Source organism: Hippocampus zosterae, chromosome 18 (genome assembly GCF_025434085.1).
Source record: "Hippocampus zosterae strain Florida chromosome 18, ASM2543408v3, whole genome shotgun sequence".
Taxonomy (NCBI): domain Eukaryota; kingdom Metazoa; phylum Chordata; class Actinopteri; order Syngnathiformes; family Syngnathidae; genus Hippocampus; species Hippocampus zosterae.
This window is the reverse complement of record NC_067468.1, coordinates 11,826,005-11,849,670: the sequence shown is the minus strand read 5'-3', so window position 1 is coordinate 11,849,670 and position 23,666 is coordinate 11,826,005. Positions and strand designations below refer to the sequence as shown.

Here is a 23,666-nt window from a genome sequence, read left to right as displayed (position 1 = left end):
TGTCTACCATTTTACATATAATTGAGGGCTTCAACATAGGGTTTCAATTCACCTTCAGGTTTCAAATTATGGTTTTGGGACAGGGTTTATGGTTTAAAAGTAGGGGTTTCATTCATGATTAGGGCTTCAAATTAGAGTTGTTTCAAAGTAGGATTACAAAACACCGTTAGGGTTTTAAATTAGGCTTTAAAATAAGGGGTTTCAGTACTTGATTACGTTTTCAAAGTCGGTCTTCCATCCCGATTGTGTCATTTACAGAAAGGAGGACACGGACAGCAGCAGTTCAGGCTCTGAACCTGTTGGCCCTCCACCGCCTGGAAAAGACTCAAAGGAGGTGGAGGAGGAAGATGAGGAGGAGAATTTGGTGGGACCCCCTGTTCCTCCTGGTTACGAAGGCGGTGACGCTCAAAGCAACAGCGACGACGAAGATGAGGAGCAAAATGAAGAGGACGATGATGACGTATGTGACATGCACCCAGCGATGTTCAATCAACAAATGAAACGAAACGAAAAAAGTGGGGCGAAAAAATGTGATTATGCTTCCAGAGTGTGTTGTTGTTGCTTTAAGCTGCCACAAGATAGCAGCACCAGAAAACAACACCTACCATACCTGCTTGTAGGTAAAAATAGGATACAATTACAGCAAAAATGACATTAAATGCTGGTAATAGTAAAAAGAAAATTTAAAAGACAATAAAAGCATTTGAAAAAAATCATGTACACATTTTTTATTTGAAGCAAAACTGTAACCAAATAAACGCAACCTTAAAAAGATAATAGAGGTATAACTTTTATTTAAAATAAAAAAAGTGAAAAAATGAACAGAACAAAGATGCATAGATCATTTATTAATCTTAACAATAATTCCAGAAAATGTTTACCCAGAACTCGGCTTAACCACTTGGCAACCATTACATCGCTGCATCTTTCACAATGAATCTCAAAAGCAGGCTCCAAAAAAAAAACAGTTTACCCGTTAACTATTCCACCAATATGTGTTCCCATTTTCCCGCCTCAGAATCCCGTCAAGAAGATTCCGGATACTCATGAGATAACTCTCCTGCACGGCACCAAGACGGTACCCGCAGCTGTCTTCCAGCCTCAGTACACTGAGTCTCTTTTTGTCAACTTTGTTTGACTTTGCGTCCATTTTCTCAGGTGTCCGCTATGGCCTTGGACCCGTCGGGCGCCCGTCTAGTGACGGGCGGCTACGACTTTGACGTGCGCTTCTGGGATTTTGCCGGCATGGACCGAGCTTTGCAGGCCTTCCGCTCCCTGCAGCCATGCGATTGGTGAGTCCACTTTACTGAGAAGCAGAATTGTTAAAAGCGACAGCTATAGCTAAGGTTCAACGAATATCAATATTTATGGGGGCGAATTCTGATATTTAGCAGAGAAAAAGTCGAACAGATGTTTTGGTACCGAAAAAATGTGAGGAATAATAAGCATAACATTGAGTGCATTTCAATACTCGGCAATAGTATAAAAAATCTGCTAATATATTTTGAGGGGCTGTTACAAATTGTTTTTTGCTTTGTTTGTCTCATGTAGTATTGTAATAGATTAATCAATTAACTCTAGTTTGACACTTTTTAAAACCAGTTCATTTATTTGCAGTCTTTTATGTCACTTTTTTGTGTTTTTATACAATGCAGAGTTATTTTTCTTGACAAAGCACCGGAACAGATGAATGAAATTTCAAATAATTTTACTGGTGGAAAACGGTTTTGATTCGTGGATAAATTAAGCGCGGTCACGGAACGAATTAAAGCCATAAGTCAAGGTACGACTTGACTTGTGTGCTCTGTTGCTTCCCACCACTGCCGAGAAACCCTGAGACATCTGCATGTCGTGCCACATCCACATCGTCCACGCACACACATTTATTTATCCTACAAGCAGATGGAAGCGGCTGTTTGTTTGCATGATGTTTACGCCATGATTCACCGGCGCAAAAAAAAAGAAAAAAGAAATGAAAAGGTTCAAATGGCATTTGTTGTTTCCAGAGCGCCGGAGCAGGCCTGCCCATTTCGTACCCGTACACAACATTTAAGTTGATTACTTCTCTCTCCGGGAGCTTTCGTGCTTCCGACTCCACAGATGTTTCAGACTCAAAGATTTAGCGTTTTGAGCCGACATTTCATTTTCACTTTGAACTTTTTGGACACCGTGCAGCCGATATGTTGATGCTCCGTCTACGTCCCGCTGTGTTAATGCTATTTGATAGTGACCTAAATTGCTAATCTCACCCGGGTTAAGTGGTGCGCACTTGGCTCGCATGCACTGCCGCCGCGCACATGCGTGCAACTTAAGACTGGACGGTATGGCCTTGAAATGAAATCTCCGATTTAATTTTTTTTTTTTTTTGCCACAAAAATCTCACTTTAAGTGATATTTTTTCCACCCTTTATAATAGAAAAAAAACAAATGACAGTGAAATATTCAAATGTATTGAACCTAAACGTGAATTGTACTTGTATAAAATATCACAAATGGCACTCAGACCATACCCTGAGAAGCATTGGTGGAACGGAACTGTTTGTGGCTTTGTTGCTGGTTCAGTTGAACTAAAGAGATTTATTTTTTTTGTCCCTTGAAGTCATCAGATCCGAGCATTGCAGTACAGCATCACCGGTGATCGCATCCTGGTGGTGTCGGGGAACGCACAAGCCAAAGTGTTGGACCGCGATGGCTTTAATGTGATGGAGTGCATCAAGGGAGACCAGTACATTGTCGATATGGTCAATACCAAGGTACGCTCTTGCGTCAATTTAAAAAAACCCAAATTAACAGATTTGGTGCTGGCCCTTTCTAATGCTGTTTTTAGTACATGTCCTGTTCTGCTTATGCGCAGGCGAGTTTTAGTTTAGATTGGTGCAAAATCATGTGATAACACGCATTTGTGTGTAATTATTAAGAAAAAAAATTGTGAAAGGACCAAAAATAATGTATTTTATTAATTATGTATTTTTCTAATTAATTTGCCGATTCATCGATTACTGAGATTTTACTCTGTCAAATATTGGAATTGGCATCGGCCTAAAAAAAATAAATCCATATTGATCAGTTTAAATACCCTTGCTTGAAATTGTCCATCGCATGAATTTTTTTTCTGCAGCAGCATAAGTCTATTCGTAAGCATTGTGCCACCGCTGGTGCTGAGACCAAGCTGAGTGTGTTCTGCTGTGTTGTTTGGTGGGGGTGGAGAGTGTGGGGAACCCCGCCAATGCTTAATCGTAGCAAGATGGACACAGGAGCGACCACTTAGTAGTGTCCAAAACATAATGCTTTTCCCTTGGCACCGCGAGTCACCACTGGATCCGTTGCACCTGCGTCTACAAAGACCAATGCTAATGGCTTGGTCATGTTTGGGTTTGTGTTTAACTGAGCGGATTGTTGGTTACCCAGGCAAATGTTTTTTCCACGGACGATTGATACCTCCCGTGTAGAAGGTCTTGTATGATGGACCGGACCTGAAAGCTATCTGGGGAGATGTTTGAATGCCATTATCGCTGTCTTATGTTGTAGTGCGTTAATGTTTCGAATTTGGCATTTAAAAAAAATCATTTGTGTTGATTTTGAAAAGAGCTAATATTGGTCGAGGGAAGTCCCACTTTGGTTCAATGACAACATCCCAACCCATCAGCCGTGCCTCGTCCCAGTCAATGAAAAGACATCACACGCCTCTTCCTCGCACACGAAATGCTTCTCTTTGTCGGTGGGTGGGTTGGGGGCAAAGGGGGCTACCCCTCTGTCACCGCTTTGATTCATTTGTTATGAGGAATTCCCGCTGAGGAACAGGGAAAAGAGGTCACGCCACACTCTACTTAAACTTTAGTTTTTCCTTTTTTTATGGCCAATTTGGTCGTTAATCTTGCAGAATTCCTACCGGACGTGTGTTTTAAAATAGCCTGCAGGTACATTAAACTTGGTTTAAACATAACTCAGGACTAGATGCGACCAATTTATAATGCAATTACACACCGCAGGTTGTACCTCAGCTCGGTTGTCATATTGCACTGTATTTGTCATTTGGTAAATAACTATGAAAAATGATCTATGTTTCGGCACAACCATAATCAACTCATTTCACTTAATTCAAGACTTTAGCTGTTTTATTTCTTTCCTGCTCCCCACAGGGCCACACGGCGATGCTCAATGACGGCAGCTGGCATCCCAAAATAAAAGAGGAGTTCATGACATGCTCCAATGACGGGTAAGTCCCTTTGTCATTTTAATTGTCATGATTTTTTTTTTTCCGAAGCCTATTTACCTGATAGCTACACAGTGCATACAAGGGGAATGCTTTCCTTTGCCACCAGCAGGGAGTCCTCTAATCCACAATTTACTTCTTGAAAGGATTTACAAATGTCCCCTGAAACATGCAGTGGGTATAAAAAGTGAACACACCCTTGTCAAAAAACAACATTTTTAAAGCAGATCCATGGCTTTTTAATATTAAGATAAATAACACACTTGATGGTTGACCGAGCCCTGCTGTGAGTAGACCCCCCCCCCCCCCCCAACCTTACAAACAAAAATGTTATTAATTGCCCATAAAAGCCACAGGATGGTGATGAAGGACCACTTTCATATCAGTGAAGCTCCTCAACTCACTTTAAATCGTATGCTTGGCACTGAATGGCTCTAAACTTCAAAGTCTTAAGCAATACTGTTCACTGAGGATTATTTGCCGAAATTTTTCCATGTAACAAATGCCAAACTGTGAACATGCAGTGTTTCTCTGTATCTGCACAAAAGTGAGAACAAAAAAAAAAATTTGAATCAATCTTGCATAATATGTCTCCTTTAAAAATGTGAGTCGAGTCTGATTGAATGTGACAAGCATGTGGTGTAGAAACCCACCGCGGTGGTAATTAATTAGAAACAGGAAAGACCTCTGCCCGCTGTTTATAGGCAGTACAACCCTCCCAGATGTGGCTGTGTTTATTTAGCTCTCGCTGAAAATCCTCCCCTGGCACGTTAGTGCCGGTTTAGCGTAAGTGTCTGTATGCGGGGGAGCAGCCGCAGGTGCAGCACGGGTCGGCACGGTGATTCGAGTCTCGCTCGGTGACGGAAACTGTCTTTTTAGCGTCTCATCACCTGCCGCGCCGTTTAGCATGTCTTCAATTGGCAGTTGATGAGCAGGTGACACATGCGTCGCATTTCCTCAAAATGTGTCTCTGTACATGGTGGGTTTGAGACTGTGTTTAAGCCCTCTTGGAATCATTGTTTACTGGTATGCAGAATAATTAATTGTCTCTCGGGTGTCCTCATTGTGTCTGAAAATGTTTTGCAAGGGCCAGTATTCCAGGGTGGTTGGGAGGGGAGGGGTTGCCTAATGTCTCCAAGTATGAATGAAGCTGGTGTTGTGTAGACCTGAAACACACCTACCAAAGGGCGCTTTTATTGTAAATCAATCCTTTTATGACAAAGAACCAAAATTCAATTGAATGCATAATGAAATTATCAATGGTCAGCATCAATAGGCCTTTTTTTTTCTCTCGATGAAGCCCGGTCCTCCAACTATACCAGCGGGTGTTTGCAACTGCCTTCTATATGCCTTTAATCTTCATTCTGACACCATTGTGTCCTGAATCCCATTTTCTCTTTTGTTGTTTATGTGAAAAGCGTATTAAGCATGATCACTGGACCGCCCAAACCTTTTTCATTAAAGTTCCAATTCGCATTCACGGCAGCTGCGACCCGGCTTCTCGGATATATTCACTCGCGCAGAATGTTTTCTTCTGGAGGGGAAGTAGTGCCAGCAGGTGGTGGTGATTGTCTTGCAATTTTTGTTTAAATATAGAAATGGCACCTAAAAAAAAGGCGGGGGGGCGTATTTTGACAATCGCTACACAAAGACAAACCTATGCCTGCTTCCGAAGCCATTTCTGGATCTTGTCAGGTGGTTTAACAAACCTTGAATCAGGGCTGTTATGTCTTTGAATGCTAACAAACTTCATGTATTTATAGTATCATCGGTAACAGGAGAGCTCTGTATTCCTTGTATGTTATTTCCTGGTGCCCCAGGTGAACATATACACGCAGCCCAAAGGGAGTCAAGTGAAGATAGGATGAATGGCCACTGGCTAATGGAACCCACATGTCACACACACACAATTCACACCCTACAAACACACACAATTTGAGGAATGTTTCCAAGGATTCCCGTCAATCTGGCCTGCTTACAAGGTCGCAGCTGGATTTGAACGTGAGGCCTTTTAAGGGACAGGCTGCTTACAAAACTGTTTGTAAACGATAGTAAATTTCCTACCAATCTAAAAAATATAATAATAATAATAATGTATTTCTTCAAATAGATGCCATCCCTTTTATATACTCGTGGACAAAACTTTTGTTCTGTCTAAGACGGTACACCATCAGGGTTCTTCTGAATAGTCCAATATTATTGTGTTCGCCCATGTCTGGAATTTTTCTTATTATTTTTTTAAGTGTGTATCTTGGGTCTTGATGTCAAACTTTCCGGCACAAAATGTGCTGGTATACTTTTGCTCTAGAATTGCCATGATAGTCTGGAGATGTCATTGTATATGTTTTGCTTGAAGTGCCAGTCACCCGACATAAATTGTACAGAAATGGCCCTCGCCCACTGTTTTCGGAAATATCAGAACAGATCATTTGTACCACATTTGGCAGTTTGTTCAATCTAAGTTAATTTTTGACACCCTTGTTTTGGTTTGATCGGACAGTGCTAGCCAGTGCGCACGGGGGACTCTGCTGGTGCTCGGACCGCAGTAGATTTTCTTGATTTTATTTTGTTTTGTTTTGCTCCCATTTTGCCCCTAAACCCTGACACGAACCAGAACCTTTCCCTTACCTGAACCCTTAAACCCTTTAGCCAAATACCAATCACCCTTCACCCCTAACTGACCTTCTCTGACCCCAAGTCTGTTTTCGTAACGTCCAGTTCACGGGAGCGGTGACTTTGCTCGGACAGCAGTGCCTTCTCTCCAGCTTTCCTGCACCAGTGCCATGATGCCTCCTCCTAAATCCCCCTCCAATTTATTCTGTTCAGCTCTGATGGAGGACGGAGCATCCTCAAATATCCCTCCTAATCCTTCTTTCCCAAAACACAGCCCCAGTCAGTCAGTTAGTCAGTCAGTCAGTCAACCTGCTATTACACAGCACAACCCAGTCAGCAGAACCTGACCAAAAAGTAACCCTATGCAAGCTCTGTGCATCTCTCTTGCCTTTATCTCTACATCGAGGAAATGGATCACCATCACTCCCGCTAGGCCTGTAACCTGATGGACGGATAAAACCTGGGAGGCCAGCGCAGTGGGGGGAATTGTCTCTTCTCAGATGTGCTAACCGCTGGTCTACCTCATAAAGTGGCCACGCATGACTGGAGATGTATGGTCCTCATTTTATTTCATTCACTTGAAGCCTTTGTGTTGCGGCAACGGGGAGGGAAAAAAAGGGGGACTGCTGACTGAATGGAAAAATAAGGGTGCAGGGATAAGGAACGGGGACCAAAATATTTTTGCTGGCTTCTTCAGACTTGGTGTTACTTTTTCATAACAAGCCGCATTCTTCAGAGTGACTCAAAAAGATGCCTCCCTTTGTGTGAAACACTCTGAGCGAAGGGGCCACTGTGCTTCGGGTGTCATTGGCAGATTGCCAAAGTGGTGTTGTTTTTGACCCCCCCAAAAAAGTCCTTGCTTTGTGGCAGTCGGCGCCTTTTTGTAATGTTACTTACTGCCACCCACAGGACTGGAGTGGAACATCACTGTCTCGCATTGTCAGATTTATTTGTCAATACATCAGACGGACATGTGTAGGATTATTCCACCTCGGGGGCCTGAGTGCTGTTCTTGTTTGCCTCGTTAACTCCTTTTGCTTTGTGTTGATTCAAGCACGAAGGCGGATCAAACAGAGTTTTCTTTGACCCTTGCCAGCTCTTACTCAAGCCGTAAGTCTTGAGCTGGCATTTGTGTCACATTGTTAGACTTTGTCCAAACACGGGCTCGAGAGTGCACGTCTGCGACGTTCTGGACTGCAGCGGAGGAGGAATTCTGTTAGTAGTAGCGGCCCCGACTGCGTGTTTACGCACCTCGGCCTGACCTCATGACCCAAAAGGTCTCGGTGTTAGCTACAACACACAGCGGGTTGCACACAAATTTGGAGTCTTGTTCCCTTGCTTGATCTTAGAATAGTCCAAATGTAGACTTGTAAAAATCTTTGACATCACATTGTCCCTTCACTGAAAACGTCATTGTAGTGAGCTGTCCACTCTAAATTTTCAAGGTATGGGTATGTTGAAATGCTGTGCTCAGCAGAGGTAAGTGAGACTCTGGTTTCATAGCAGTTTCAGGCCCACCCGCCTGATCTACTGTTTGCTCCCCTCCAACCTGTGAGACCACATGTACTTGCTCAGTGTATCTCTTTAGGATTCTGATTTATCGCCACACGGATATCTCTAATGACCCAATATGTTTGGACGGCGATCTTTTTTATGACTTTGATTCACGGCGCTCGGTTGAAGATCAATGACATTCCCATTCCCGTTTACTTCTCCGCAGCACCGTGCGAACGTGGGACGTAACGTCGGAAAAGAAGCACAAGGCTGTGTTCAAGCCTCGCTCAGTCCAAGGGAAGAAGGTCACTCCCACGTGCTGCACCTACAGCCGTGACGGAAAGCTCTTAGCGGCCGGTTGCCAGGACGGAACCATCCAGATCTGGGACAGAAACCTCAGTGTAAGTCCGAAACATATATATTGTATTATCTTCCCTTTAGCGTATCTCCATCTAGTGGATGCATGATGCAACTGCAGTCACTATTGTAGCTTTTAGTCTATGTCGTGCCAAAAATCGGCCATTCATTGAAGCTGCGCCGAGACGCCTTGTAGTGCGGATAATACGGTTGTTCAACGCTCGCTGTTTAAAACCACAAAATCTTATAGGCCTGTACAGTCGTAAACTAAGAGCCCTCAATATTGGCACAGGTCACTGCAGTCTTTTTCAATGGTTTGTGCTTTTGGGGTTTCTCTCTTCAGTTTTGTCTTTAGCAGTCAAAATGTTTTTATTCTCTTCACTGTGCAGCTGCGTTTTAGTATTGCAGTGATTTGGATAAAACACCAACAATGCCGTCACTGTCATGTTAAAGATTGTCAAGTGGAATGTTTGTGTTGTAATGCCTTGTAAATGTCATCATTATGAAATGTATCATTTTTTTCAACATTTATCAAAATCTTCCATCCACCTTCAATCTCTTAAAAATGATGGCAGAGCAGGAACATCTGAGCTGTCATCCAATTTTTTTTCAATCATCTGGAATTCATAGAAAAGATGTGGGCCAGTCCATTCAAGCAGATGTTCATTGTCAGGTTATGTCACCTGCTGGCACTCGGAGAAGCAAAGTCAGAGGTCAAGCCCGGAGTCATTAGGATTAATCATTGGGGCACCGTGCGTGTCTGTACCAAATTTCGTGACGCTCCCTCCTGCAGTTGTTTTGGATATTTCATGTCTGGGCTGGACAGCGCCTCGCTCACTGACTCGCTGCAGTTTCTGCCGTAAAAGTATGGAAGAAACTAAATCTAAACAGTTATGTAAGTGGATCTGACATGCTTTTTAGTTGAGATGCATGGGAGTCGATGAGATGCTCAATCAACATCACCGTTTGTACATTTTCCACTATTAGTGCACAATTAGCAATCACATTCCATTCTTTGAGAATGCTGAAGTCACTCGTTGATTTTGGCATTGTTGGTTCTCGGATTATTTCACATCCTCCTGCAGCCATGCATCACATCCAATCAAGCCCTCGTTTATTATTATTTTTTTGACTCATCTTTTTTTAAAATGTATTTTTCACTACTGTTAAAATGTTTTGATTGAAAAATAACGATTATACATATTTTTAAAAAGTCATCCTTAAAAGGCTGATCTGATCAGGGTTTTATGCTGTAAATTCAGATACAATCATCCATGAGTGAGAGAGGCCTGTACCGATTCTGATACTGCTCGAAAAGATTAGCTGCACCATTTTCAGTTGCACATCCACTTGAAATTCGATTGAGGTGAAAACTAGGGAGAGCATCAATGCCACTTTTTGACCAAGTACGAGTTTTACATTTTCACTAGTCATTAATCAGCACAAAAGCCATTTTTCACCCAAAGAACAAACAAAATACAACGAAAGGTTATCGGTACCTCCACTTGTCAAAACATACAATATAGTGTTATGACCTGCATGTCCTTCACAAATGGTTGTGAATACATTTGCGGGGCATTCTTTGAGATTTTGAGACCATTTCCAAGGCCCCCGTTTTGCTAATGTTATTTCATACAAGAACAGTGACAGTTAAACTGCAGCTAGCGAGTTGGAACGGCTCTATTAGACCGAGGAGCTAATCCAGATTAGTCGAATGTGAGTTAGGCTGCACCATAACTACTCACTCAATGAACAGTCAACTTTGTCATCAGATAACAACGCCAACAATGCGTTGTCGTTTTAGTCGTGAGTGACCGTGCTTTTCATGAGTCACAACGGTGAAGATTTTCTCTCTTCATTCCACTCTCGGCTGCTCGTAACAACACACTCCTGAGAGACTGGATTAAAGCTCTCAAAATTTACGACTGCTCCTTGTCCAAGCTAAATATTTACCATGCGTCCCATAGCAGCTCACAATAGTCATGTCTGTTCCCTGACCACTGGAGCCTGCGCCTGTCTGAATGGCTCGAGAATTTTCGCCGGTGCCCTCTGCCCTAATCAGGAACCTGACTTGAATTCAGCCACAAGCCTAAAAAGGAGTCGACCTTGTTCTTTTATTGCTGCTTCCCTCCCCCCCCTTGTCTGTCTCTCTCCTGTATTACTCATGGTCAGACTATGCAGAGCAGATCAATCACCATCAATCATGTGCAATACCTTGATCTGGAGACGCGCTATTGGGGGTGACATGGGCTTGATTAATCCTATGATGGCCAGTTGAAGTCGGTCCTCCCTGTGAACTCCCACAGCAAGTAATTGCCCGCCTTCAAACTGGTCGGCCCAAATCAGAGAAAAAAAAAAAGGCCTCTTCATACATGGCGCATGGAGTCTGCAGGCCTCGGTTCCAAAACATTACCCCAGAGATCGGTGGAATGCTATGAGATCATTGACGGCCTTAGATGTGAACGCAATTGTGTTATATTACAAGGATATTGACTTTTTATTTGCTTGTACAATTTTTTTTTGTTTAGTCTGTGTAGTTGACTAGACGACATTATGCAATGATGACAAATTCACATAACTGTCCATGCTCGATCAGGCAGCTTGGCTCGGACCAAGCGCCACCGCTTTCAATTTTTGACGCCCAGACTACACTGACTATAACACAAGAATGCGTTAGGGTAAACCAGAGCTGTGTTGAGTTTTTTTTGGCTATATGTGCGGCGGTGCGTTAAAGACAACGCAACGGGAGCGCTGCCGCTCTTCTAAAATCCAACGAAAATGTTTTGAAAACTATCAAGTAACCGATGACTCACTAAAGACTGCTTGATGATAAACATCTGTGTTGTGAGCTTCGAAATAGTCGGATCGTCTTCCTCGAGTCCAATGTTTTTTTTTTTAACAGTAAAACAGTAGTCTGGCTCATCGCCATTACATTAACGCCTGTCGTCTACCAATGAGCTTTCACATTTGCTGTTTGGCTTGGAACGTACCCGATCCTTGGAAAGAACCAAGATCGTTCTGGTTGGAAGGAGCCCCAAGTTTTACCCCGCCAATAAAGATTGGTTTGGAATTGCCGAGTGTGTTGTCGACGCAATAACTCAAAAGCGAATACACTGTCATGCATGAACGCTGCCTCAGTATCACCACTTGTTGACTTCCATGAAAGATCCGAGCAGCTGTCCCGGGCCGCGGTTTGACCACTTGATCCCCCCCACAAAGAAACAAAGGTCAGCGTGAGATGTCATTACTGGCTGCACAGTGGCCCTCGTCGAATGCTTCTTAGGTGTGTGCCTGTTAAGGTTTTGATGTGGTGGCGGCGGTGAGGGGGGAGCACGTGGTGGAGTGGCGGTCGGATAACTTGGTGAGAACATTTGGCCCCTGCGGTCGACCGGTATCACTGACGAAACCCGACGCACTGTTCTCTCTGCGATTTATCAACCCTCGCATCCGCGTGTTTTGATGGTGATTGGAGCACCATGAATGTCGGCCGCCAACCGAAGTGGGAGAAGTACTCGAATGCTTGTACTTCTACTTTTTTATTTTAGGTTTAGGATCTACTGTTTGCTCAATACACATGTGATCTCAAACCATTCGCCTTTCAGATTCTCTTTCCCTATAGAAATGAGTGGAAATGCAATTAATCCGTTCCAGGTCCCCCAAATAACGTCCAAAATTATAATTTTTTTTTTTAGACTCAAGTTGTTCTCCTGTATGAAATCACTTGTGCTGCATCAAAAGATTTATATATTCAGTTAATATGTATCGATGATTTTCTTAATTGATATAATCTGATTGAAAAATTTCGTTCATTTCCATCAATTCATCCAAAGACGGAACATTTCAAAAACCAAGTGACAGTGATTCACTTACTGGTTTCTCGGCAACATGTCAGAAAACGGACAAATATGTCGATTGTTGTCCAAAATACAACAAAATCTTGATGAACCACCAAGATAAATCTGTTTTCATTGAGGCCCCGCATAAATCTTTACTGTTGGGAGGGTAAAATTCTGAGGATTTGAACATCTTTTCAATCTAAGGTCTCAAAACGATTCATTATCAAAATAAGGATTAATCAATTCAATGATCGACAAGTTGTCGCACCTTTAAAAGCACGTGGTCAGAACGTTTGCTCTCCACGTATCTCGAACAAAGAAAAAGCAAGGGGGAAACAAACCTAGAATGCACCTAATGTAGTGTCCTTGTTCTTCTGTGCAGTATCCAGGCAGAGATGACGAACCAGCTTAATGCTACTACGTTACTGCTACTGACTGAAATTGTGACGATATATTTCTATTTTGTCACTTCCCACTACTGGCCGTGCACGAGTTTCTATGTACAGCATGCCAATGACACCCCCTTGGTTCGCCCGAGACTGTGACGCCCCCGAGAGAGAAAGGGCACGGTTTGCAGAGGTTGTCACACGGTACTTGAACGACGTACACACCGGGGTCCGGTTTCATGAGCGACTCTGTAGCTTATCACAGGAAGCAAACGCCCCGGCATCCAGGGACGCCGGCCAACATGGGGATAGTAAATAAACGCTCCGCATTTTCACAACAAAAGTATACAGGCTCGAAATAGCCGGAGAGGGGTCGATGTAACTACCCACTGGCAGCACCTCTGACAGCCATTATTACGCAGTTTGACGTTATTCCTATTGCATGCCGTCAAACAGGTTTCTTATTTACCAGTGATTCATCAAAGAGCTTCGCTACCCCCAGAACGATTGGGCGGAACGAATAATTTTCAATCCACAGGGTTGGATTGAGAAACATGTCTGCCGAGTGCCGTTCCAGTCCTTTGTCTGTTCAGATTTGTAAAATTTACGAACAAGAGTTAACATTTATCTCCCACGCGAGTCTATATCGTAAATATTTAAACAGATGTCGAGGAACTACTGTGCTAGGGGCGCAAAACACGTACAAAAGTTAGTGTAACTGTGCAAGAGACTACCGCATAAGAGCCATAAACGCAGCGAGTGCTAACCACAGATGGTATTCATTTTAGCAAGAAAGCTATCAACTCAAACAGGTTCTTTTAATTTACAGGTTAAACAGGAAAAAAAACTATGCCTGTGGAGAACATGTGACAACCCCCCCCCCACCCCCAAAAAAGCTTTACATATAAATAATAAAGCTTACAGTTACTTGGAATACTACCTTCCACCGCTTGGCTAGCGCTAACGTGGGACAAAGTTGATAGGTCTCTCGAGCTATCTGCTAAGGTGCACTGTTGAAGGCACACCTGTTCTTGGAAACATATTCTTAAAGCTATGTGCCACTACGGAGAAGAATAAAGATCTGGCAAACGATGCCTGGCGACAGGGTTTTCGATGTTACAAAAACCCCCGGCGAAAGGCTTGGTGAGAAGTTGACAATGAGAGAGAAAAGTTGAGTTGGCAGTCGGAGCCCAGACACCCACCCGCCTTGACTTGAGAAAATGTCATTTACTTTTCTTAAACTGATCCCCTTGGCTTTTATTCTGGGCTATGCAAAGGAAACGGTAGATAATGAGAGATGGGGGGGGGGGGGGGATGAAAGTCAAATGAGCCTGTGGTCAATTATTATTAATTTAAAATGACGTCCATGGAGAGACAAAACAAAGTGTCCAAGGCCAAGCCTCTGAAAAGTGGAATCCTGGTTATCTCCAGTTCAAGGTGACACGCTTATCTCTTTTGTCTCCGTTAATAACCTCACTCCATTTACTTTGCAATTCAGATATGACCTCAATTCCCTCCAGCATCGTGAGGGCACATCCCTCTTTTCACCTCTCACTCTCCGCACTAGCATTTCTCTTATGCTTCTCTATCTTATCTGTCATGGGCACTCGCCGCACTTAAAATTCCTTATCCGCCCCCAAAAAATCCTGTGTTGCCCCATTCTCTTTTCACTCGTTTATTTGCGCTGCGTTTAGAATTAATCAAATTGTCGTGGTATAAACCGAGGTTATGTTTGTTTGGGTGTTAGCAAGTCCACTTGTCCAGGCTATTGCTTCACAGGCATCTTTTAATGATCGATCGCTGTTATCTGCCTCGGACACAACCAAGTCACACGCAGCAGCATCCTCTTCCAGTTACTTTTTATTCGAACGTTATGTCTATGTGTTAAAAAGAGGTCCGGTTGTTTGTGCCACAAGGATGAAGGATTCAAAAGGATGAAAATTCAAAAAAATGTATTTTTCAAGAGAGACCTGGCCAAGAAGGCAGCATTTCACAGCTAAGTTATCTGACAGACAAGGCAGCTTGAGCTGTTACATTTATCAGGAGACCCCCCCCCCAACCCCCCGTCCCTTTAAAAACGACTGCACTTGAGTAAATTGATCCGTTCAGCTATTTTGAAGGCCTTGCAAAAATCATTTCAGATAGACAGGACAGTATATTTGAAAGTCTTTTTTTAACCTCCCAGGTTCTGTCCTTACCCTTAGGATTTGTAAGTAGAAGCAATTTGGGGGGGGGGGGGGGGGCTATGGTGAACATTTTTTCAGAGACGTGATGGAAGAACGCCAAGAGCAGCTTTTCAGATAAAAGTGAGCCAATCCTGAGATTGGGGGTTCAATTCTCAGCTTCCTGTGTGGCATTTACGTGGGTTTTCTCTGGTTAGCCTGGATGATTTGTGTGTTCCGTAAGACTGATTGTTAGTCCAGTATGTGCCCTGCGAATGGTGCACAGTACTCCGGTTCTCACGTCAAAAAAATAGTCGCTTGTCTACATGTGCCATGTGATTGACGAGATACCAATCCAGGGTGTACTGTGGCTCTTTCTCCAAAATCCAGCCAGGATAGGTTCTAGTTCACTCACAACACTGAATATAAGCAATTTATATTAAAAAAAAAAGTGTGATCCATCTTTTTTCCATCATGGATCACATTTGTGTTTGATATCAAAAATATGAGACAAGAAATTATTATTAGTGGTGTAGCCAACCAAAAAGCTTTATTTGGGTAGAAAACGGTACATATGAAGGGCAACCATATTCTGCTGTATATGTTAATTCTATGGCTTTTTCTCATTATCGTAGGTGCACACTAAGTTCCACTGTCGGCAAGCCCACACTCCAGGATCCGACATCTCCCGCCTTTCCTTTTCCTACGACGGCACCGTTCTTGCCTCACGTGGAGGTGACGAGTTGTGATTTTTCCTGAAATGAGACAGTTAATTTTATTATGTTGCTAACCTGTTGTGTTGTCTTTCAGGCGATGACACACTGAAGATTTGGGATATCCGCAACTTCAAGAAGCCATTAAACATGGCCAACGGACTGACTAACTACTTTGCCATGTGAGTCATCGCAGTCGCAGGACCACAAGTAAAGACTGGAATGACGCTACAACACGACAATTTCACGTGTTTACTTTTCATCCTGGGCAGGACCGACTGCTGTTTTAGCCCAGATGACCAGCTCGTCATGACTGGGACCTCAGTGAAGCGAGACGAAGGCAACGGGAAGCTGGTCTTCTTTGACAGAGCCACCTTTCAGCGGGTCTATGAGATAGAAGTCACAAATGCGGTAAGAGGCTCAGCAGCTTATTCCTTTTAGCTTGTTGCTAATGAAATAAATCACAAATTTATATTTAAAAGGTTCAATTAAGCCCTTCAGTTTAAAACTCCAATTAAGGTTTATCAAATGTTTTTTGCAAGTGTGAGAAAAGATGCTGCAGTTCGCGGAGTGAAGTGCGAACGCCATGTAAAAGAAAAACACGTTTCCTAGTTGAATAGTTTCAAGCATTTTTTTTTTTTTTTTGCGGGTTTATTAAGGAAAAGCAACTTGTTTAAGTGGCCGCTGAGTGGATCCAAATGTGCTTCTGACAGTTTGGAAGTCTCTCAATTCAAAGCTCGGCAGCCACAAGGGGGACAGCGCTTGTGTTTGACTTCAAGTCAACTGACTTCCTGTCATGTAATATTACGCGAATGAAGGAGAAAGTGTGACTCCTGCAGTCCCACTCGGCGTCAAAACTGAGAATGAAATCATCTGAGGAACTTAAAAATTGGGTCTGAGGACCCTTTAGAATACCTCACTCCCAGATCTGCCGTAAAAATAAAATATATATAAGTGTGGTACACACCTACTGATAAAATGACTCCGCTTTTCTTGTCACAGTATCTTTTTTTTTCTCCCCTCTTTTCAGTGTAGCCCTAAGACTCATTTCTAGATTCTGCCGCTTCTGTTAAAATAATCTGAGTCAAGAGGCGTGATGTATGTTATGTACCTCTGTAAACTGCCTTCCTCAGGAGGATCTCCGATGTTGTGTGGACCGCGGCTGAGTTACAAGTGATTGGTGACCCTTTGCATTTCGCTTCCTCTGCCCGCCTGAACTGCACAGCACTTAAATTCTTAGGCCGTGGGAGATAGTGACGGCTGGTGTAAACATAGTAAATACTTCATTCATCAGGTTCACCAAGTGTATTCCCGCCGCCAAAACAAAACAAAACCACAAAATGGTTTGGAAAAAAAATCTGGAAGAGCTATTAATAATATTTGGCTTCATTGGTAAAGCGACGACTTGGCAGTAAATTACTAAATACATTATCACGCGACCGGTCTTAAAAGTCCATTTGACATGCCAGAAACAAAAAGTGAAGCGGTAAATGCACTCAAGTGAGATCACAGTCATGGGCCAGTTTTATAAACAAGCGCGTCACTCTTTCTACTGTACACAAAAGAGACGATTGTCTGTTCCAGCACACTGTGAAATAAGGAGGCTGCACCTGCCTGCAGACTGCACTGCGTTTTTGCCACTGCATCGGCCCGACAGTGGATACAGAAAGTCTACACACCCTTGTTCAAATGCCGAATTTGCAGGATATTAAAAAAAGAACCAAAAAAAGTCTTATTACCGTTCTAGCTGAAGATGACAACTGCTTGTATTTAATCATTTTCACATTTTAATAAATCATAATATTTAAATTGCAGGCTTTAAAAATGTTTAAATCTGTGTTGGACCAAGTTAGCGTGAATGTGCGTGTAAGATCGACACTCCTTCCGCTGGTGTCCTGGTGGGACGCTGAACAGCTGGACGCTAAGCAGCTTTCCACCCTCGCCGAATCTGGACTACCCACCCCCCATCCCGCACACGACCGTCCTAGACCACCGACCCACCCCCCACACTGGTCTGTTTGTACGCGTCGAGCACTTTGTCCTGTGCGGCGCACCTACAAATCTCAGCGGGTTGTCCCAAATGTTGATGGACCCACACAGAAAGGAAAGTTCAGGACGCCAGGACATTCCCGTTTGATGCCTATATCGCTTTTTTTAAAAACACTTATTTCCATTCAAGGAAAGCAAGCTTGTGGGTTTGACTTGAAACACCCCAGATGTGCAGATGCTTGAATGGCTTGTCAACTACTCTGACAAGGAATTAAATAAAACACTAATATTTCATGTTGCAGGGCATTTAGTTGACCGTAGTTTTTTCCTCATTGATTTCAAAAGAGGGGAACCACCACATTACTTCATTGGAGCTCGTCGGCAGTGACTTTGCTTGTTGAATGATGGACGCACTTCTAACATATCATCTTCAATGTTTATATACATCTAATGTGGCATGTCTCGGATGGCCAGACCAATATGCTTTTTTTTTATTAGGCTGATGCTGATTCTATTTGGCAAATTCCGAGAACCGATTAATCAGCAAAATAATTGTAAAATAATAATAAGAGGTGAACTCATGGCCGAATGGAAGTGCGTCATTTGGTGCAGTTTAGCCACAGCCGCCGCGAACGATCGGGAAAACTGATATGGTTTGCAAAAAAAAAAAGCAAGAAACAAAAAAAAACCCTATCGCTCCACAATTGAGTACTACTTAGTCCTCAGTCTGCACGTCTTCAGCAATTGTTTTCAAACATGTATCATGTATTTCGAAACAAATCTCTGAATTCACTTGACGTGGTCATGTTCTACCTTAAATGTCACATCCAGTATTTACAAAATATGTACACCTATAATGTTGGTTAATCTCATTATATTTATACACCTCAAATGTAGAATGTTGCGGGACATGTACGTTTGAGACTGTTCGTGTAGCCTCAGACACATTTTACACACACACACACGCATGCACACGCACAACCCCATGGATAAATGTGGTCACATTTGCCTATTGGCACTGGGCCATCTGTCGCACACACACACATGCCGAGGGATCCGACTCCCTCATCCCCAACCACCAAATATAGTCAAGTAGAGCAGCGCGGCACTCTCGTACCACCACCAATCCCAACCTGCTCTCACACACAATGCATGAACAGTATGACGGCCGAACAGGCAGACCTGGAGAAAGCTTGCACCCCGTATAGCGCACAATAAAATGTCCATTCTTTCTATGTGTGTGTGTCTTTGTCATGGCAGAGTATTGTGCGTTGCCTGTGGCATCCCAAGCTCAACCAGATCATGGTGGGGACCGGAAATGGCCATGTCAAGGTCTACTATGATCCCATTAAGAGCCACAGGTATTTTCACACACACACACACACGCGCACACACACGCACGCTTGCACTGAAATATGTTCCAAGAGTCCTTATTGTCGTCCATATTCTGTATGATTGACGTGTCGACCGTCCATCCAGGGGAGCTAAGCTGTGCGTGGTGAAGAGCAAGACCAAACAGAAGCATGCCGAGGCGTTAGCCCAGGAGTACGTTATCACACGTAAGTTCACGTAAAGCCGCGTTTGCACTGAGATCCGACCAAAAAGTTTCATCAATGCCATAAGTGAAGATAATTAGAGAAGAAAAAGTCAACACACCCCTGTTGAAATGCCAGTTTTTTTTTTAATATGAAAAAAATGATACCAAGATAAATCATTTCAAAACTTTTTCCACCATTAATATAATCTGAGGCGGTCCGGTAGTCCAGTGGTTAGCACGTCGGCTTCACAGTGCAGAGGTACTGGTTCGATTCCAGCTCCGGCCTCCCTGTGTGGAGTTTGCATGTTCTCCCCGGGCCTGCGTGGGTTTTCTCCGGGTGCTCCGGTTTCCTCCCACATTCCAAAAACATGCGTGGCAGGCTGATTGAACACTCTAAATTGTCCCTAGGTGTGAGTGTGAGTGCGAATGGTTGTTCGATTCTGTGTGCCCTGCGATTGGCTGGCAACCGATTCAGGGTGTCCCCCGCCTACTGCCCGAAGACAGCTGGGATAGGCTCCAGCACCCCCCGCGACCCTAGTGAGGATCAAGCGGTTTGGAAGATGAATGAATGAATGAATATAATCTGATACATGAGCAATTTTCTTTTTAATTTTAGTTTTCAAATAATTGAATATGAGAAGTGGGTGTTAAATTTCACAAAGAGGGTACCGGCATTGCGTAATACCTTTTCTGGCTCCGATACTACCGCCGAAGTTGTCCTTAAAAGACTGAGCCCGCGGGCAGAAGGAAACCACGCGGCGTTCACGGCCTTCCATTAGCTGATGGAGCGTCCTGTCGCGCATGAGTAGCTGACCACGCTGCCGCCACGTGTCCCCTTAACGCTCGATCACACCAAGGACAAGCGCCTCTCCTGCTGTCTCTGGCGTGATGTTGCGAACCCAACCACCCCATCCTCACCCGCTCCCCTACCTGCCATATCGCCCTCTCACCCTGCTGTCAGTACAATTTGGACAGAATTCTCTCTTTTGTTTTGGGTCGTGTGACCACGGCGTGAAGTGGAGTGGTGCTCCGAGTGACGCATTTGATGCCCCGCCGTTGGAAAATTAGAGGACCCATTGAGCAGGGAAGCGGGGGAATCTGTCAAGGCGAGCCTTTTTGCTTAATGTGGCGTAGCGAAGAATTAACCACGATGGAAAATCACTTCATCTGAACCTCCGGCCACACACACACACACGCGCAAATCGTTCAGTTACTCACGCACACTTGCACACTCGTGGCGTAAAAGTGCCTGAGAGGCTTTTATTGTTAATAACGTTCATTCAGGTGTGAAAGGAGAACCTAAACATGGCATTACGTTAGCCCTCAGAACCCAAACATTGCAACCAAGCAGAATTCATAGAAAATAGTGAATGAAGGAACTTTGTCGGTTTCCGATGATTAGTCACCATGTGTGAAACAAACTGCCATGTTGAAACATGAAAGTTTGTGAATGAGACTGATTTTCCCCCCTTGTCGTCTCCGGCAGCTCACGCCTTGCCCATGTTCAGAGAAGCCCGGCAGAGGAGCACTCGCAAGCAGCTGGAGAAGGACCGACTGGATCCCAAGAAGTCCCACAAACCCGAGCCCCCCGTGTCCGGACCAGGTGAGGCCACTTGGTTTCATTGTGTCGTGGACAGAGGTGACAAAGGTCATGAAACTCGGTACTTATGTCGAAGTACTGCGTGACAAAGGCTCTGCTTGTGTACCCTTGAGCATGTGCGTGTGCTGCAGGCGCCCGAGCAGCTCTGTGAGCGCCAAGGCAACTTTGTCCACTTCCAGCTGGCTCGTCACTCGCAGTGTTTTGTTTCGCACTCGTCTCCTGACGTTTCCACTGCGAACTGCAGCGTTGCAAAGTTATTTCAAGCACGCCAAACCCGACATATGCTCGCCAAATGCTCGTAACTGTGGCGAGGCTTCCACCAAATATTGTTTCATTGTTTTAAAAACCGAAGTGGGGAACCTTTGAGTGCCAGTTGGTGCTCTCGTTTTAATGGACACTAGTCAAACATGAATGTAAGTTTCAGGGCCAGCTAGAATGTAAAAAGTGGGAAAAAATACGCGACAAAAAATTTGTATGTACTGTATGAAATATTGTTCAAGTATGGCTACAGCTAGCTCGGTACAGTACTTTAAAAGTAAATAACCACATCTGCAAATTCCCCTGTAAGTTTGGACAACGTATATGTTACTTATGTAACCAATAAGCGTGACTTTTTTTTTTCTCTTTTCATTCTAATGCGTAATTGACATAAAATCGTCACAGGACTCGATTCACCCACCCGTCTTTTGTTCCAGGCCGAGGCGGCAGAGTGGCAGCTCACGGCGGCACCCTGTCGTCGTTCATCGTGAAGAATATCGCCTTGGATAAGACCGATGACAGCAACGCTCGCGAGGCCATCTTGCGTCATGCCAAGGAAGCGTCAGAGAACCCGTACTGGGTGGCGCCGGCCTACAAGAAGTAAGATCATCCTCAAGGAGCGCAATGTCGACGTGAGGGCTCGGGGTTTCCTTCGCACCTGCTTGACGTGTAAATGTTTAAAGAGACGCTCGAGTTGTACAGGTCCTCATTGAAAGATGATAGACAGCTTTAGATGGTTAGAACAGAAAGGACTCCGTTAGATGGCTATCACACGCCGGGGGTGGAACGAAGCTGCCAGGCCGCACGTCCGCATGTTTGCACTCTCGGGCAGAAGCAGGTGAGCTTGGAGCTACCAAGTCGAAACATTTCCGAGTTGTATCAAAACATGCGGCACTAGATTGATCCAATAGAAAACCAAAGTCATTCAGAGCAGTTTAAATACAATTTTGTCGAAGTTGAATGACGTGAGGTTCGCCATTTCTTTTCCATTGTAGTTTACTTGTTAATCAGATTGAACATATTTATTTATTCGTAAATGTGCTTATTTTAGTGTTGTCTGGCATCAGAATAGACGAGAAGTGAATGGAGATTCCTTAGCTTGGAAAAGTATACAGCTATAGCAACTTTTTTTCTTTGCGTGAAGAATCATACAGCGGTAGTTACTTGATTATTTTAACAGTTGGCTGGTGCATTTCAACGTGGAGAGACTTTTAGCTCTGAACCTCATCCTTCATCCTTAATTCTGATTGATTGTCTGGCGATTGGGTTTGTCCTGCAGAACGCAGCCCAATCCTGTATTTGCTGAGGACTCCGAGGAGGACGAGGAGGCTGACAAGGAGCCAGAATGGAAGAAGCGTAAAATCTGAAGCCTTGGAAATCCGAACTTCTTATATTAAGAGGATAAGCGGACTCGCGGTTGCTTTCATAAAACAGGCCCAGAACGCAGGTACTGTTTGGGGGCTGTACTTGTATGACTTTGTCAGTGCAATTGTGATCTCGGTGTAAGTAAACTACACGTCTATGGTTCCCATCTCCCACCTGTTATCCTTCATCCTTCAGATTTTTAATAAACAGACAGGACAGACATGTCATCAAATCATTTGAAATCATTTGACTGAAATGCATGAGTCAATCCAGACTTGGAGTGGAGTCTTGTGATTACAGCACATGCTCTTCTAGTCTCAAGCTGGCATCAGCAAATAATTTACAAGCTCTTTTTTTTCTCGTCTATTAATTGTGTGCCACAATTTTGCCTATGTTATGCATTGTATTCATCACGTGATGTGTGATTGGTTAATTTTTATTTGGTGGTTTTACTGAAGCTTGGTCATCTGAGAACAGTTCAAGGTCATACTGTATAGCATGTAGTATGTCCGATGTAAGTAGGTTCGTACTACTTCACACAGGTTTCCCCTCAATTAGGATGAAGTCAATTCATCTATTCTAAATGTCTGTAAATACGGATGCTCGTCTTTGCCAATGGACGTCAGAGATGCCGAAGCTTCTTCATTTCCTCATATTGAGTCTTTTTTCACCTGGAGATGACTCGCTGTTTATTGGAGGTAAGGCTTTTTTAAAATGTTTTATTTAATTTTTTTTGTGCTCATGACAGAATTGAAACTCATTTTCTATCATCTAAATTCAGTGCTTGTAAAAGTGATTCCAAAATCATTTCAAATAGCTCTTGCCCACCTGCTAAAATAGTCAAATTTTTGGTAAGAAATTTTTTCATGCCTTCCTTGCAGTTAAAACATATGACATTTTTAATATATTACCCTCTGAAGTTGTGATTATTAACATCCATGTTAACTCACACAATCATTTTTTAGCCATCTGGAGGATGAGAAAAACGTTGAGCTACACGACTCAACAAAAATGTTGTCATCAAGCGAATCCCTTTTGGATAGGCCAACGGTAAGTCCTTTCCTTCTTCTTTTTGATTCTTGTGTTTTTAGTCATTTAGGAGTGTGTCACATAATTCAAAGCAACTGTGTTCCAAATGTTACC

The 23,666-nt window shown here is 43.5% G+C and overlaps 2 protein-coding genes across 3 annotated transcripts in view; both read left to right on the top strand.

Moving 5' to 3' along the window:
• The window catches only part of LOC127591408 (WD repeat-containing protein 70), a 40,405-nt gene extending 17,650 nt beyond the window's left edge, over positions 1-22,755 (top strand). For both annotated transcript variants that reach the window (XM_052051555.1, XM_052051554.1), the window contains exons 5-18: positions 259-460; positions 1,019-1,078; positions 1,159-1,292; positions 2,600-2,753; positions 4,140-4,216; positions 8,547-8,721; positions 15,697-15,796; positions 15,872-15,956; positions 16,047-16,185; positions 19,024-19,124; positions 19,243-19,322; positions 20,787-20,903; positions 21,596-21,758; positions 22,438-22,755. In XM_052051555.1, the coding sequence (XP_051907515.1) occupies positions 259-460; positions 1,019-1,078; positions 1,159-1,292; positions 2,600-2,753; positions 4,140-4,216; positions 8,547-8,721; positions 15,697-15,796; positions 15,872-15,956; positions 16,047-16,185; positions 19,024-19,124; positions 19,243-19,322; positions 20,787-20,903; positions 21,596-21,758; positions 22,438-22,525 (1,675 nt within the window). In that variant the 3' untranslated portion in view covers positions 22,526-22,755. The remainder of the gene's footprint in view (positions 1-258; positions 461-1,018; positions 1,079-1,158; positions 1,293-2,599; positions 2,754-4,139; positions 4,217-8,546; positions 8,722-15,696; positions 15,797-15,871; positions 15,957-16,046; positions 16,186-19,023; positions 19,125-19,242; positions 19,323-20,786; positions 20,904-21,595; positions 21,759-22,437) is intronic.
• A 509-nt stretch (positions 22,756-23,264) lies between these two features.
• Positions 23,265-23,666, top strand: part of opn4xa (opsin 4xa) — a 33,930-nt gene continuing 33,528 nt past the window's right edge. The window contains exon 1 of the mRNA XM_052051655.1: positions 23,265-23,573. The gene's annotated coding sequence lies outside the window, so the exon portion shown is untranslated. The remainder of the gene's footprint in view (positions 23,574-23,666) is intronic.